This window comes from Phascolarctos cinereus, unplaced genomic scaffold, assembly GCF_003287225.1.
Source record: "Phascolarctos cinereus isolate Bilbo 61053 unplaced genomic scaffold, phaCin_HiC Scaffold_5;HRSCAF=322, whole genome shotgun sequence".
NCBI classification, from domain to species: domain Eukaryota; kingdom Metazoa; phylum Chordata; class Mammalia; order Diprotodontia; family Phascolarctidae; genus Phascolarctos; species Phascolarctos cinereus.
Genome location: NW_027555958.1, coordinates 299390930 through 299408191, shown reverse-complemented (window position 1 = coordinate 299408191; position 17262 = coordinate 299390930). Strand labels below are relative to the sequence as shown.

At 48.1% G+C, this 17262-nt stretch overlaps 1 protein-coding gene across 1 annotated transcript; it reads left to right on the top strand.

Annotated features, from left to right (window-relative positions):
- Window positions 1-455: 455 nt before the first annotated feature.
- GPR179 (G protein-coupled receptor 179) lies at window positions 456-16808 on the top strand. Its single transcript, XM_078156012.1, is given in 13 exon segments — window positions 456-1434; window positions 3103-3211; window positions 6135-6222; window positions 7017-7252; window positions 7922-7990; window positions 8320-8429; window positions 8809-9047; window positions 9299-9382; window positions 9385-9436; window positions 9821-9926; window positions 10443-10589; window positions 11568-16301; window positions 16476-16808. Coding segments are annotated over 13 exon segments (6969 nt in total). The 5' UTR covers window positions 456-634; the 3' UTR covers window positions 16671-16808.
- The last annotated feature ends 454 nt before the right edge of the window (window positions 16809-17262 follow it).

The window sequence follows — 17262 nt, the reverse complement described above, 5'->3', positions numbered from 1 at the left end:
CCATCCTGGATTTGCCCATCTCTCCTAATGGAGCAAGAGAGCAGGAGGGAGGGAGAGAGGGAGACAGAGAGGAGTGGAGAAGGGAAGGAGGGAGAGGGGAGAGAGAGCGAGAGGGAGAGAGAAGGGCGAGGAGAGAGAAGAGGGGAGAGGAAGAGAAGGGAAGGGAGAGAGAGAGAGAGACAGACAGACAGACAGACAGAGAGAATTCCAGGCTATTCTCCTCCCATCTCTCTTCCCTTCCATCCCATCTGTGTCTATCTCTATTTGAAGCAGATGTTGGGATAGGGGGGTAGGCTGAATTGGGGGGGGTGATGTTATGCCAGGATTAAGTGTATCTGAGTTGGGGGGGTGCTTGGAAAGCGAGAAGGGGCAGGGCCTCTTTGCCTACGTCCAGAAGCCAGCCTATGACGTTGGTTAAAGAGAAAAGAAAAACAGCTGAGATAGATTGAGCCTGAGACAGAGATAGAGAGAGACAGGGAAAGCAAGAGGAAAAGGCACATTTTCAGCACGCATAAAGACAATCATCTCTCCAGGTTGGAGCCAGCCTCTTCCCAGGGTTTCCTGAACTATTCACCTCCTCGAGTGACCTGGATATTGAAGGCTCTCAGAGGTTGGGCAATCTATCGCAGTTGGCATGAGGGTAAGCATCAGGGCACAGGTGATGGCCCCTGGCATTTGGGGGCTACTGAGCTGGTGTTTCTTCTGTGACTGGGCCCTGGGTGGTCCCCGAGACCCTCGATCTCTACCCCTCCTGGCTTCCCAAGGCAAACCAGGAGCTGTGCCCACTTGGACACCTCCAGAAGGGGCAGAAGCAGCTTTGGCTTTCCTTTACTCTGGGGATGCCCAGAAACTGGCTGGAGCCAACTGCAGCGGGCGCTATGAGGCACAAGGAGCTGGAGGCAGCCTAGGACTCCCCCCAGTCCTGCAGGTAGCTGCAGGTACCTTGGCACAGGCAGCAAATTTCCTCAACATGTTGCTCCAGGCCAATGACATCCGGGAGTCCAGTGTGGAGGAGGACATAGAGTGGTACCAAGCATTGGTACGAAGTGTGGCTGAGGGTGATCCAAAGGCATACCGGGCATCATTGACTTTCAATCCAGCTCCTGGCGCTACCTTGCCTCAGCTGGTGCTTCGGGCCACCAGGACAGGAGAGGAGACGCTCTTACAGGACTTGTCAATGGCCAGAGTCCAGGAAGCAAGGCCAGCTGGTGTCGGGGTCACCGTGGGCCTAAGAAAGCGGGTACTGAGCAATGACCTGGGCAGCCTGGACAGCCCCAAATGGCCACGGGGGGATGGGTATGTAGGTGACACAAGTCACATTCGCCTCTCGCCTCCTTTTCTGGAGTGTCAAGGAGGTCGACTTCGACCCGGCTGGCTAATTGAACTTTCAACCACCTTCTACGGGCTCAAGCCCGATCTCAGTCCTGAGGTCAGGTGAGTGTTTTTACTTGTGCATTTGTGTATAAATAACATGCATACATACACATGTATATACACATATATGCTACTTATATAAGTAAAATGTATACATATGTGTAAATATATGTATATATGAGTTGCAAACATGTGTATGCTGGTATGTGTATTATATGCTTTGGAATCTATGTGTGGGTGTAGATATAGGAATATAGGACACATTTTTCTCTGTATGTATAACTTATCTACCTACTCATGCTGTCCTACATTTTGCATAGCAATCAACAAATATTTATGTGCATATGTATTCACGCTTGGATTTGTACACGAATACAGCTATATCTGCACAGGTTTGGGTGCAGGTGTGTATAAGTCTGTACATATGTTCATGTATATAGGGACAGCTAGGTGGCACAGTGGATAGAGCACTAGCCCTGAAGTCAGGAGGACCTGAGTTCAAATCTGACCTCAGACCAAAAACTTGGCACTTACTAGCTGTGTGACCCTGGGCAAGTCACTTAACCCCAATTGCAAAAAAAAAAAAGTATTTTGGGGGCAGCTAGATGGCGCAGTGGGTAAAGCTCTGGCCTTGGAGTCAGGAGGACCTGACACTAGACACCTGACACTAGCTGTGTGACCCTGGGAAAGTCACTTAACCCCAATTGCCTCACAAACAAAACAAAAACAAAAACATATGTTCATGTGTATGTAAATGTGCATATACAGATGTGTGTCCACTTATCTTTGTTGTAGAGATGTGTGCAAACAGGTGAGCACTTTTCTGTCGTGTGGAAGATTGGAGGAAAGGAGAAAAATAATGACCATATACAGCCCTAACTTCTGAGATACATGGGGAGCTACCCAGAAGTAGTCTCTTGACCCCTAAAACTCTGAGAGAGGACCTTCCTAAGGTCAATCAAGTTCTAGGAGGCCTGTCCTTTCTGGAAGCTGCCTCAGCTTCCAAATCCTTTTTTTCCAGTCAGAGAACCTGGAATACCTGAACATTCAAACCACTACTGGACAAGCAAGGCAAAGATGTCATGGTTACAGCCTCGGATGGGGCAGGGAGGTCGTCCCGGGCGTTCATTTCACTCTCCCACTTAACCCCCCAAGCAGGATGCCTCTCCACCTAGCAGGCGCCCACCTCTTCTGTGTCCAGCTCTTTCCCATTTGCCCAGAGCAAGTAATTAGAGTGTGAACATCTCAGTAGGAGCTCAGGGGTGCTGTGATTCATCCTCACCTCTTTGTGGCAATTGACACATTCCTGACTTAGGGAGAGGTAAAAGGTAATGTGGGGGGGGGTGTGATTGTGTACGTTTGCACGGATGGTTGGGTCGAGGCACTGTGTAAATCTTTTCCTGACAGAGCCCCAGTCCTCCAGACTGAGCCCCTCCCACTGAGGGTGCCCAACTCTACCAAACTTGGATTCCTCCTTTCCCCCAGACATGGACTAGGAAGAGGAGCTTACAGTTCCATTCTATCTGTCCCAGCAAAAATTCCCCCTCCATCCCCAAACTCATCAGAGACCTTAGAGAGCCATCAAAACAGCAGAAACGCTCAGGGAGAGGTGGGAGTAGGGGTTGGGGAACATCATGGAGGAGAGTCATATCCTTGCTAGGGAAGGGGCTCTCCCATAGGAGCATGGCCAGGAAGAAGGTGTCCCATTCCCCACACTTTCTGCTTCAGGGGGTTGGTGCAGATGGATGTGGACCTTCAGAGTGTGGACATCGATCAATGTGCCAGCGGCCCCGGCTGGTTCTCCAATACACACCAATGTGACCTCAACAGCACCCAGGTATGGACGGATTGGGATTGTGGTGGGGGTGTGGTCTCCCTGTCCTAGGTTTTCAGTTCACGTCCCATTTCCTTTTCACATCACCTACACCACCAGAAGTGGCAGAAAGAAGCTGAAATCTCAACTCCCACAATTTGAACTGAGACCATAGTGATGAGCCCAGAGTGTTCAGTGCAGAACAGGGGAGAGGATTTCAAGGGAGCCCATTTGTGCTCCATCCCCAATTATTTCCCCTAATGCTGCCATTGTGTCCAGAGCATACTCCCCCTCAGTGCCTCAGGGTCTGCTCCCTACCAGGAACCCTTCCTGGTGACTGTGGACAGAAAATAAACAAGAGAGGGAGACACACAGAGAAAAGGATAAAAGAATAGATTGGCAACTACAGACATCAATACTGAAGCATTATGAGTAATGGAGTACAGCTGAGAAGAGGTGATGGTTGAGCCTAAAGAAATCACCTCTGCAACTCCAGAGAGGAAGTCCAGGAATTCCAAAGACCTACCTCATATTTATTCTGAATAAACATGAGATAGAGGAAAAGTGTTGATTCCATGAAGGTGTGGATTGTCTTCATATCCCTTCCATTCCGAACAGTACCCCGAACATAGTAGGTACTTAGTGAAATGCTTGTAGATTAATTGATTTAGAATCAGGAGACTTGGGCTTAAATCCCAGCTCTGCCATTTCCTGTCTTTGTGATCCTCAGGCCAACTGTTTAACTCCCTTGGACCTCAGTTTTCTCATCTGTAAAATGTGGGGTTCAGACTAAGATCTCTCCCAGTTCGAAATCTATGATCCCTGATTCTAAGAAATCTCACATCTGCCTCGGACAGAAGTCAACCCAAGACCTTCATTCCAATGAAGATGTCTCTAAAATGCAAGACATGAGGGTGTCCCCCAAAAAGTGGTATCCCAAAATATATACACACACTTTATTTTCTGAAAAAAACAGACATTACAGAGTTAGGAGCTAATTGGAATATGTATACATTTAGGGGGGACACCTGGAATTACCCTCCTTTTACAAAGATGATTTGACTCTTCAGTAGGGTGTGTAATTTGAGTGGTTTCTTCAGGAAAAAGGATGGGCTGACTCTGAATCATCCATATCTAGGGGACATCTGTAGTCTCCAATGTGTGAGACAACTGGATAACTCTCCTTAGGAACAGACAACAGCCAAATTCTATGGAAAGTAAGTGGCTAAGACAGAGACATAGTTTTTACTATGACCTCAATTTCGTTAACATTGCTCTATCCCATTGAGCCACTGAGAGTGCAGTCTCTCCCCCATCTTTCTTTTCTCTCCTATCATTTATTTCTCTTTTGCCATAATGTCAGAGGTTGGGCAAAGACTCTCCCAGTTCCATCCTGCTGAATTACTTAGCCAAATTTAATTCAAAAGATACCTATTATATGCATGATACTGTGCTAGGCTTTGAGGAAAGAGCTATGAAATAAGACAGACATTCTCAAGGAGCTTCCAATCTAATGGAAGGAAAGACACAAATAATGACAATACAGAATACGGAAGTGAAAAATATGTCAAGACAGAGTGTTATGAGAATATTGATAAGAAAAAGATCATTTTCTTTTGGGGGAAATAAGGGAGGCTTTCATTGAGGAGATGATAGAACTGATCCTTGAAGAAAAAAAGTGCTTTCAAGGCAAGGGAAAACATACATTCCAGACAGGGTCATTGTGAACAAAGGCATCGAAAAAACAGAGGGCAAGATGAGAAGCAGTCCTATTTGACTACAACATAAAGAAGGGGAATAATGTAAACTGCAATCAGAAAGGTGACTTGGAATCAGCTCTCCATATGGATGTCTGTCAGGCATCTAAAACTCAAAATGCCCCAGACTTCCCTACTTCTTCTAGTCACCCAGGCTCACAAGCTCAGGACTCTTCTTTCTCCCTTGCCCTACTAACTTGCCCAAATCTTACGGATGCTAATTCTACGATAGCTCTCAAATTTGCCCCTTTTCTGAACTCACATGACCACACACTCCCCTCCTACCCCTAGTGAAGGTCCCAGTTACCTTTCATCTGGGTTATCATAATAGCTTCCTAATTTTTCCTCTCTGCTTTCAGCCTCCCTCCTCTCTAACCTATCCCCTACACAACTGCCAAAATAATATTCCTAAAGCATAGCTCTGAGCTTGTCACTCCCCTCCTCAAAAATCTTCAGTGGCTTCCTATTACCTCTAGGACAGAATAGAAACTTTTCAACCCGATATTTAAAGCCCCTTATAAAAATTACTTCCAGTTTACCTTTCCTGCCTTGCTTCACATTATTTCCATACATGTACATAACATGTAAATAAATAATAAATGCAAGATAATTTATTAACATATACTAATACTAAATGCAGGAGGAAGAGGGTATTAACCACTCTGGAAATTAGGAAAGACTCCCCTTAGGAAGTGGCAAATGAGCTAACCCTAGAAGGAAGCTGAAAATTCTAAGAGCTGGAGGTAAGGAGGGAAGATATTGTAACCATGGAGGAACAGGCTGTACAAAGATATAGTGGTGGGAGGGTGCTAAATTAATAATTATTAGCTAACATTATAAGCTAACAGTACCTTAAGGTTCACAAAGCATTTAACATGTGTTTTCTTATTTGATCCTCATAATAGTCTTGGGAGGTAGGTGCTATTTTTACTCCTATTTTACAGATGAGGAAACTGAGGCACAGAGATGGTAAATAATTTGCCTAGGGTCACATAGCTAGTAAGGCTCTTCAGCAGGATTTGAACTCAGGTTCAAAGTATGACTAGGAAAAAGGAGCAGCTGGAACTTGATGGTATTCCTTTGAGTGTGTATGTGGGGGGAGGGGAGTTGGAGGGGGATTACCTAGAGACAGAAAGACTCCACCTGGAAAATCCACTTCCCATACCTATGCAGTGCCTTACTCTTTGCAGTGCATCCCCCTGGAGAGTCATGGCTTCATCCTTGGCCGCTACCTCTGCCGCTGCCGACCAGGCTTCTATGGACCCAGTCTCCCCATGGGTAGGTACCTCAGATTTTGCCAATGGTGTCTTTTTTCCCAGGTTGGAGCCACCTAATCTCAACCATGCTTGGAACACTTTCCCTCCTCAGTTTTGCCTACTGATGACCATTCTGGCTTCCAAAAAGTCCCAACTAAGCCTCCCCCCCCCTTTTTTTTTTATTAGAAGCCTTCATTCTAGTTCTTCCTTCTCTTAATTATTTATTTATCCTGTACATAGCTTGCTTTGTATAGATTTGTTTTCATGTTGTCTCCCTCATTGGATTGTAAGCTCTTTGAGGGCAGGGGCTGTCTTTTACTTCTTTTTGTATGTTAGCCAATGTAGGCATTTAATAAATGTTTATTGATTGATTGAGAAAGCACTGTGTGGGAGAAAGAAGTAGAGGCTGGGAGTACATCCTGGGAGAAAGGAAAAGGGGGGAAGGGACTGCAGTTCCTGTGGGAACCAAAGTAGGGGTTGGGAAAGGGCAAGAGGGCTGAGAAGAAGTGTAGAGATGGAATACAGGAACCAGAGCAAAGAATGTATGTATCTTTGGAGATCAAATCAGATATGGGTCAGCAGAGACCTAGGGGCCTCTCTTTTACTTCTATTGTTTAAAACATCCCATGGAGATTTTTAAAAGGGTCTGTACTTCATCACCCTACTTGACCACCACCTGTCAAAAGGAAGCGGAAATAGGGTGGCCCCATAATAGTGGGGAAAGGGAGGTATTATTTGGATATTAGGTGGGAAACCTCAAGATGGGGGACTTGTGCCTAGCACCTCTCTTTCACATACTCGGAGCCTTTCTTACAGGAGATGGTGAGAGCAGTACAGAACCCATGGGACAGTACAGGGCTCTCCGAGGCAGTTCCAGTCAATTGCTTCGGTGCCATCCATGCCCAGAAGGCTGTGCCAGCTGTGTGGATGCCACACCGTGCCTAGTGGAAGAGACACAGGTGCTCAGAGCAGCTGTGTTGGTCTGCCAAGCTTGCTGCATGTTGGCCGTCTTTCTCAGCATGCTGATTTCCTACCACTGCCGCAGGAGCAAGGCAAGCCCGAGTTCTTTCTTATCAATGCCCCCTCTCCAACATCATACTCCCAACAAGGCACATTTTCTCTAGGAACCCCCTAGCAATGAGCCGTGCTATTTGAATGGCCTATGTCCAGATGAGATCATTGTTGTCCAATGTAGGAAGGGTAGGGAGTTAGAGGCCAGGCAACAGTGATGTGAGTTGGTGGGGCTAGGATTGGAAGTGGGAAAAATGGAATTGTGGGGAGAGGTCTGCTGATGACAATAAAGATGGGCCAGAGATGTGGCTGGGAACTGAGAGGGTAGGAAGGGAAGAGAATAAGCATTAAGCACCTACTATGTGTCAGGTGCTTTACAAATATTTCATTTGCTCCTCACAACCCTGTGAAGTAGGTGCAATTATTATCCCCAAGGAAAGTGAGACAGGCATCAGTTAAGGGATTTGCTCGGGATCACACAGAAGTGTCTGAGGCAGGATTTAAAATCAGGTCTTCCTAAATTTAGACTTCGAGCTCAAACTACAGCTTCACCTCACTGGGGTTAATAGCAGGGGCAGAGCCATGAGTGGGGCGTGTACAGAGGTGGCCTGAGGAGAACACTAGCTGAAGTAAAACTAAGAGCCCCACTCCTTCCTCGCCCAGTGTCATGCCTGCTCACAGAAACCTTTCCTCTTCTCTGGGGCTTGCAGACAATCCGAGCATCTGGGGTCATATTACTGGAGACCATCCTCTTTGGATCTCTGTTGCTCTACTTCCCTGTGAGTCTATGGCCAGGGCCTGGGTACCCTAGCCCCTAGGTTCTTCCTTCGGTTATTTATATCCCTTAGTTATTTACATCCCTTCCCTTTTCCAACTGTCTTCACCACCTCCTTAGGACTCTGCATCTCCCTGTGTTCCCTGTCCTAACCCAACCTAACCCCCTCTCCAAGCAGCTAGGAACTATCATGGGGGTATCCCATACTGATTTCCTTAGAGTACCCCAAACTGTGAAGGGATGGAACTGCCAAGGGTGGGGTAAAGAGAAAAAACAACCTAAAGGTTATCAATAGTTGTTACAGATCCTCACCCTCCATCCTGTCTGCCTCAGGTCTTTATCCTCTACTTCAAGCCAAGCATATTCCGATGCATCGTTCTTCGGTGGGTTAGGCTGCTTGGCTTTGTCATCGTCTATGGCACCATCACCCTCAAGCTATACAGGTAGAGCCTAAGGGCAAAGACCACCTCAACTCCAGCTCCCCCAACCAAGTCTTCTGGTGCCTATATTCATCAGAAAACACAATCCCAGGTCCCAATGCATTTCTTGCACTGTAATGAAGCACTTCTCAGATGTCGACCCCAGAACTATCCCCCTACTTTTCTGACTCCATCATTATGCTTCAGCACTACATGATCCACCCCTTGGTCCTCAAGCCCCTTCCCATCACCATATAACCCACCCAGCTCCATTCTCAAGCCTGTCTCCATCACTATATAGCAGCATTTTACAACCTCAGGCCCCTTCCCATTACTCTATAATCTACCCCTCTGCCCTCAGGCCTCTCCAATCACAGTTAACTGACTCTTCCTCTCCCTACAGAGTACTACAACTGTTCCTGTCTAGAACAGCCCAGCGGGGACCTCACCTAAGCAGTGGCCGGCTGCTGAGGCGTCTTGGGCTTCTCTTGCTCCTGGTTCTGTGTTTCCTGGCAGCCTGGACCATAGGCACTCTGGAAAGGGGAGCTCAGAATGCACCCTTGGTTATTCGTGGTCACACATCTGCTGGCCGTCACTTTTATCTCTGCCACTATGATCGTTGGGACTACATCATGGTTGTGGGTGAGATGCCCTATTCCTGTCCCCAGCCTGAACCCCTCTCCAAATCCTTCAACTTCCCCTTCTTCGCTCAGTGTCAGCCTAATCTCAGTCTTTCTCTCTCCTTAATGTCCCATCTTATCCTCCTCAGTATCTCACCCTAGAGGGACCCCGCCCCCCCCTCCACCTACATACATCTCTGTACAAGGGAACTAGACATTTTGATCTTGGTTGTTGACAAATGTGTCCCAGCCTCTGACTCTTTTCCCTCCAAGCTGAGATGCTCCTCCTCTGTTGGGGCAGTTTCCTCTGTTATGCCACCCGGGCAGTGCCCTCTGCCTTTCACGAGCCACGCTACATGGTATCGCTCTACACAATGAGCTTCTGCTCTCTGCTGCCTTCCATGCAGCCAGGTGAGGATACTTCCTCAATTATATTTGAGGTAAGAAAATACATAAAATAATGATGATCGACACAAGAACATATAATTAAATACTGTATTAAGGAGTACAAACTAAATGTTGTAGTTCAAAGGGAAAGCCAAATTAGGAGGGATGGGTCATTTATTCCAGTCTTCTGGAGCAGTTTAGAAAGCTTCAGAGACATGGAATTTAAGCTAAGCCTTGAAGGAAAGGTTGGTATTAAGATATGCAAAAGATGGGGCACTCTCAAAGCCAATATGTTGTATCCCTGGCTCTCAGAGTTGGAGGACAAGAAAACCAATGAAATTGGGACGGAGGGAGATAGAGATAGAGTCTATTCAGCTCTACAGCTCTTTGCTCTCACTCAATTCACAGGTTTGTCTTGGTCCCCTCCTTACACCCAGACTGGACCCTGCTTCTCTTCTTTATCCACACCCATGGCACAGTCACAACGACTCTGGCTCTGCTCTTTATCCCCAAGGTGAAGCTTCTCAGCCTGCTTATCTCCCTCCTGGCACTCTCTAATTTTTTTCCCTGGGGGATTTAAGAGAATGAAGTCACCCCATCTTCAGTTGATATATTTGTCCTGTTGAAGCCACTAGGCTCTCATCAACCTCCTGCCCCCTGCCCCTGCCCTAGTAAAGAGTAGAGACAAAATAAGGCAAGGTATGAAGGCAAGGCCTAAGAAATGGAAAGGAATAATAGCATCTGATGGAAGGGAAAAAAAATTTAAGAAGTCTTAGAGATCCTTGGCTCAGGTGTGATGGTAATATTTTCAGTGGATTGGTAGGATCTGAAAAAAATATTATCAATAAGGCTGTTCCTAATGAAGAGACAGCTCTTAAAAAGGTCTATATAGCTTGATTCTTCCTGGAGTCATCTGAAGATCAAAGGAAAATGGGGTGAAGGGCAAAGAAAAGGGAATATATGGGAGGAGGCAAGACACTAGGACAGGGAAGGAGGGAAGGAAACCTTCTCTCTATTCTATCAACTACAGTTCCTGAACCCAGGGGTCCCTCCCCGGGAGGAGATTGCAGCTGAGGTCTATGAGGATGAGCTGGACCTGCAAAGATCAGGCTCCTGCCTCAACAGCAGCATTGCTTCTGCCTGGAGTGAATGCAGCCTTGACCCTGGAGACATTCGGGTGTGTACTGCTCTTCTCATCTCCTTTTGATGTTAGCTACTCAGAACCAGCTAGAGGAAGCCAGCTGAATTACCCTGGTTCTCTTTCCCTGCTGCTCTTCACTCAAATACCTTTTCCCTCCATGCTTTTCCTAGTCTCCTGATTTCATCTCAACACAAAGTCATTTGTTGCTAGCCCTCCCCCCAGCACCCCCAGCAGAAGTACCAACCATGTATGTCTCACAGTGAAGTTAAGTGTGGCCACTGGACGATTCCTCCATCACTCCCTGCTACATCCAACAGCTAGTTCTTGAAGTCTCACTTCTATCCTTTCTGTGGCTAAACTAGTTCACTTAAACCAGTTCTTTGCTCAAAGAACACAGGTCATGGTTTCTGAAGTTAGGGTGTCATGAAAACGAGGACTATTTTATAGCAACAGAACACCCCATCAAATCTTGTTCCAATTACTTTGACCTCTATTATGCCATTCTCACACTAACCCAGGTAATTCTCTAAGGCTAGATGTTGCCAATCTGCAATGAAATCACCCTGCCCCCCAACCTCCCCATGAAGGGCAGCTGTCGTTCTTTTTAAAGAGGGGGGAATTGAGACCTAGGAGTAAATTGTCTGAGGCCACAGTTACTGGCAGTAGATCTGGGGCTAGGACTCAGCTTTCCTGACTCCTGGGTCAAGAGCTCCTTCTTCTATGTCACAAGGCTGGTGAGTGATGATAGCACGAGCAGAGTCCAGGCTTGGATGGATCTACTGTCAAATGGCTATCAGAAGCTAGTGGGGGTTAGCCAGGGAAGGCTTTATGGAAGAAATTTCAAGCAAAATTTGGAAGAGGACATGGCTTAGTGGAGGGAAGATTTCACCATTTAAGAGCTTATATGAAGGCAGGTGCTGAATTGAGCTCTGATTTAGAGAGGAGAAAATGGACAGGAGTGTACCTGTGTGCTCTATCTCATCTTTAGCTAAATTATCCTACCTGCTTATACAGGATGAATTGAAGAAGCTCTATGCCCAGCTGGAGGTTCACAAAACCAAGAAGATGGCAGTAAATAACCCACATCTGCCCAAGAAGAGAGGCAGCTCCCGTCGGGGATTGGGCCGCTCTTTTATGAGGTGCCTGGCTGAGTTCCCTGAGGCTGTGGCCCGTCGAGACCCTAGCTCCCCAGGTCGGGGCAGCTTTCCTCGTCTGTCTCGGCGGCGTCTCCTCAGTTCTGGGGTCCAGACACCTGAGAGACCAACACCAACTTTGCGCAAATCGCACAGCACCTATGACCACCGGAGGGAGCAGGACCCACCACTCCTTGATTCTCTTCTCCGGAGGAAACTGGCAAAGAAGGCTTCGAGGGGAGGCAGCCGTGACTCCATGGAAGTGCCTCCCCCACTTGGCTTCAGGTCAGCCAGTGCCCACAACCTTGCAGTGGGTGAGAGGCTACCCCGGGCACAGCCTCCCTCTCTGCAGAAATCACTCAGTGTGGTAGCTGGCTCGAGGGAGAAGGCGCTGCTCTTGGCCAGCCAAGCCTACCTGGAAGAAAGCTATAGGCTGGCACTAGAGCGGGAGGAAAGGCGAAAGGCGGGGGCAGGGAGCCCAGCCAGGAGGCCATCGGCCAGGCGCCTAGAGCGGGCTCGAGGAGATTCCCTGTCACCTCCTCCGTCACCTGCCAAGAGCAGCAGCGTGGACAGTTCCCATGCCTCTGGGAAGCTTCACGAGATAGGGGGGAGGTGGCCACCACCTTCGCCTATTAGGCATCAGATCTCCACGCCCATCCTGGCTTTAGGTGGGGCATGCTTAGGAGATTCTCAGACATTATCCCCTACGTCAACTTTGGCTCCAGCTCCAGCCCCAGCCCCTGCCCTAACCCCAATGCCAGCCCCAGCACGAGACCCCAGCTTACTGACCTATATTTGTCCCTGGGAAAATGCAGAACTACCAGTGAAGGTGGAAAGTACAACCCAGGAGCCTGCTCCTGGGACAGGTAGAGGGGAGAGTCGTTCCCCAGCCCGAGCCCGGCTCTTCAGAGCCCTCTCTGTGGCAGTGGCAATGGAGAAGCGAGAAGCTACAGAAGGTGAGGGGGCTGGAATAGAGCAGCCAGAAGGAGATATTAATGAGACTGATGATGAAAGGCACAGAATCTTTCCCAAATCCCATAGCCTCAAGACCCCCATTCAACAGGGTTCCATGAGGAACCTAGGACTGGCCATCAAGGCTCTAACCAGGTCTCGGAGCAGCTACAAGGAGAAAGAAAATGAGGTAGGTAGTCCTGAAAGGGTAGGGAAGAGTAAGGCTTTTGAAGAGGGTACTGGGTTGGCCACTAGAACTACTAGGGCAGGCCGGCCCAAACCTGTGAGCAAACAAGCAGCCCTGGCCCCTTGTGATGATGAGGAATCGATCCAGAACCAGCAGAACACTCACACCAGTAGGATGCTGGCTGGTTGTCCCCAGGAGGGGAGCAAGGAACGAGAAGGCAAGCCTAGGGGACCTTCCCATGGGCCTGAGAAAGCAAAGTGGAAGGAGGTTGCCAGTCCAAGGCAGGCTAGACAGGACCCTTTCAGCAAGAACAAAGATGTTGAGACAACTGAAATAACCCCTGGGAGAGAAAGAGAACTAAGAGGGAGACATGAGAATCCAGTTAAAGCTTGTCCTCAGCTGCCTGACGGCACAGATAGCAGGACAGCTGAAATATGTCCATGGGAGGCCCCTGAGCTTCTAGAAGCTGATAAACTAGACAGCCTAAATGCAGAGGCCTCACCCTGGCACATGAGTAAAGGAATTTCTGGACAAGATCAAGAGCAGAGATCCCAAGAGGAAAAGAGGAAAACCCCTGAAAAGTCAGGACCCAAAGGAATGATGGTCACTGATCCAAAAAAGCCTGAACAGCAACTGCAGGACCAAGAGGCAGTCTGTCCTTGGGAAAGCACAGACCTAAGAGGCCCCGCAACCCAACCAGGTCCTCAACACGTTAGCCAACCCAAAGGTGGCCACCAGGGACTGGCCAGCACAGGGAGAAGAGCAGCAGAGGTGTGTCCATGGGAAGTAACTGAGGTGGAAGCTCACAAACAAGACAGCACAAAGGCAGAGATTTGTCCTTGGGAGGTGAGTGATGGGACAAGAGGCGAAGAAAAATTGCCACAGGAGGCAGATAGGCACTCCCTAGAAGAAAAACAGATCTTCAGGAAAGCAATGCTTTGGAAAGATGAAAAGACACTGGGCGAAGAATGGGAGTCTCTCTGCCCATGGGAGAGTACAGATTTTAGGGGTCCCTCAGCCAGCCCAACTCAGATTCTGGTGACTTCAGAGTTCTCAGAGAGTGTAGGAAACAAAGTAGCTGAGGTATGTCCATGGGAAACAGAAGAGGATTTGTCTAGCAGAAAAGCTGAGGTCTGTCCCTGGAAGATGAATAAAACAGTTGGAAAAGGGACACCAGGCCAGGAGGCAGATGGAGAATTGGTACAAGAAAAGGAAAAGGTCTCTGGAAAAGAGAGCTATGGAGAGACTGGAGATTCTACCTGGAAAGAAGCTGAGAAAAGAGAAAGAAAGGCAGCCCGTCCTTGGGAAGGCACAGACCCAGAGGCACTTTCTCTGCAGTCAGACCTTGCTAAAGCACCTGGCCTTATGGGTAGTAGGACAGCAGAGATATGTCCACGGGAAGCCCTTGAACCAAGTACGACAGGGTCTGCCAAAGGGAAAATCCATCCCTTGGAGATGAGTGAAGGTACAGCAGAGAAAAGGGCATTGGAAGAGAATAAAGGGGAATGCCTAGAGAACAAGGGGGAATCCAAAGAATCAGCTGCTATGGCTTCAAAAAAGTTAGATAAGCTGACTGAGACACAGGGAGCAGTCTGTCCCTGGGACATATCTTTTCTCAAGACAGACCCTCAGAAAACAGACCAACCTACAGTCAGGTCCCAGGTATCAGGTAGCATGGGGAGCAGGGCAGCTGAGGTCTGTCCATGGGAAGAGCAGACTATGTCTACTGACACTGTTGATACAGCTTGGAAGCCAACAGATGTAGGAGGAGAGAAAAACAATTTGGAAATTGAGGTAGCTAAGGATTCCCATGGGGATACAGAAAAAAGGTTCAGAAAATCAGGACTCAAAGAAACAGCTGTTCCTGCTCAGGAAAAGACAGAGAGGCTAATCCCAGACAGAGAGGCAGCTTGTCCCTGGGAGAATGCAGACCCAGGAGACTCCTCCTCACAAATAGGCAGTCAAGCCACTGGTCAACTCAAAGCTGGTTTTCAGGTATTAAGCACTGTGGGGAGCAAGACAGCTGATGTGTGTCCATGGGAGATGGAGGCAGCATTATCCAATGCAAAGGCAGAGATCTGTACCTGGGAGGTAAACAAAGAAGCAACTGAGAAAAGGGAACTGGGACAGGAGATAGATGGGGAAGCCAAGGAGGACAGGAGGAAGACTCCAGAAAAAGGGAGCTCTGGAGAGCTGGGAGGTAAAACATCAAAACATGTAGCAAAACTGAGTCAAGAGCAGGAATCTGTTAGCATGCACTCAGCTCAGGCCCCAGTGACCTCCCAGTCACCTGACAGCAAAGTAGCCAAGATATGTCCCTGGGAAGTGGAAGAAGATGCTTCCAACAAGAAAGCAGAGATCTGTCCCTGGGAAGTGAGTGACAAAACAACAGAGAAAGGGAGACTGGGACAGGAAACAGATGGAGAGTACCTAAAGAAAGATCAGGCAAACCTTGAGAAAGGGATATCTGCAGAGACTCAATATCACCCTTCTAGAGAAGGAATCAGATTCAGTGGAGCAAGGGGATCCATCTGTCCATGGGAGGATTCAGATTCAGGGGGTCTGTCCATCCAAGCAGAGACTCAGGGAACTGTCAGCTCCCAAGTACTTCTCGGTGTTGGGGGTAGGGTCACTCAAGTATGTCCATGGGAAGCCACTGAGCCACAAGTTGATGTGTCAGAAAACAATGTGGCAGAAATCTGTCCTTGGGAAGTACGTGAAGGACCAACTGAGAAAGTGACAGAGAGGCAGGATCAAGGCAGAGAATCTCAAGAGGCAGAAAGAAAACCCTCTAAAAAGTCAGACACCCAAGCTGTGACTGTGACTACACACAAAAAACAAGGGAGGCTAATTCGACAGCAAGAGACAGTCTATCTGTGGGAGAGCACAGACCTGGGGGATGCCCCCTTCCAACCAGATCCTCATGACACTGCTGGACCCAAAGTTGGTTCCCAGGTATCAGAAGGTGTGGAAGGCGAGATGAGTTCAAGCAAAGCAGAGATCTGTCCCTGGGAGATGAGCAAAGCAGCAGGAGAGGAAGGGGCAGAGGGTACAGATGTAGAGCTCCAAGGACAGAAGGGAAAAACACCTAGAAAAGAGAGCTCTACAGAGACTGGAGAACACATTTCAGAAACAGAGAAATATAGCCAAGAGGTCTGTCCTTGGGAGTGTACAGACCCAGGGGGCCCTTTTCTTCAGCCAGACAAAACCAAAGCCACTTGCCAGGGCAGCATATGGTGCACAACAGCAGAGGTATGCCCTTGGGAAGGCAAGGAACTAGAGGGAAGTAAACCGGAGGGTGTCCTGGCAGAAATCTGTCCCTGGGAAGGGACAGGAACCCTGCCTAGGAAATCTGCCCCTCAGGCTTCAGAAGAAACTAAAGCAGAGATCCCCCTAACAGTCCAAGAGAAGCAATCTAGCCTTTCAGTTCCCAGACCTCTGGGCTTTCTTCCAGAAAGCAAAGTTTCTGTCCCCGAGGTCACTGTCAGTTCTTTTGAAGGTGATGGAGGACCTCAAAACGTTCCAGAGGGAAAGTCTGAGGCTGGCCCAATCTCAGAGACCAGTATCCAAGAAGTCAAAGGTCAACCATTTAGCCTTTCAGTTCCCAGACCTCCGGGCTTTCTTCCAAAAAGCAAAGTTTCTGTCCCTGAGGTTACTGTCAGTTCTTTTGAAGGTGATGGTGGACCTCAAAATGTTCTAGAGGGAAAGCCAGAGACTGGCCCAACCTCAGAGACCAGTGTCGAAGAGGTCAAAGATCAACAGCCTCCCTGCTCGACAGAGGACCAAGAAATGGCTTCCCCAGAGGGCCAAACTGGTGACTCCACCCCACCAACTGTCTCTCCCTAGGACTGACTTCCTCAAATTGGCTAAGTGGGTTACCAGATGTACAAAGATGCTTTCTTCAGGAATAAGTGTCCTAAAGTGGGAAATGATTATGATCAAGAGAGAAGGTATCAATAAAACTTTTTTTTTAAAGAATAAATTTTTAAACCCTGGGCCCTCTGTTCCTAGAGAGTTGTTAAGTTGTTATCTTCCCCTTCGAAATCAGTCAGAAGCAAACTGATTTTATTTTATTCTTTTTTTTTTTGAGGCAATTGGGGTTAAGTGACTTGCCCAGGGTCACACAGCTAGTAAGTCTCTTCAGGCTGGATTTGAACTCAGGTCCTCCTGACTCTAGGGCTCTATCCACTGCACCACCTCGCTGCTCCTAAGCAAACTGATTTTAGAGGAATTACTATAAGTCAGACCTGAATTCTCCAGTGGTTTTGATTTTCCAGCTATATAAACTACACCTTTTAGTCTCCCACTTGCCTCTTCCCACCAAGAGAACAAACACTTCTGGAGAACCTCCCAGTCTACCAGGCTATGCAACACCTTCCCTGCTAATCATTAGTCTTTGAGTTTTGATTCTTCATTTATGTCAGTGGTGTGTGCTGGG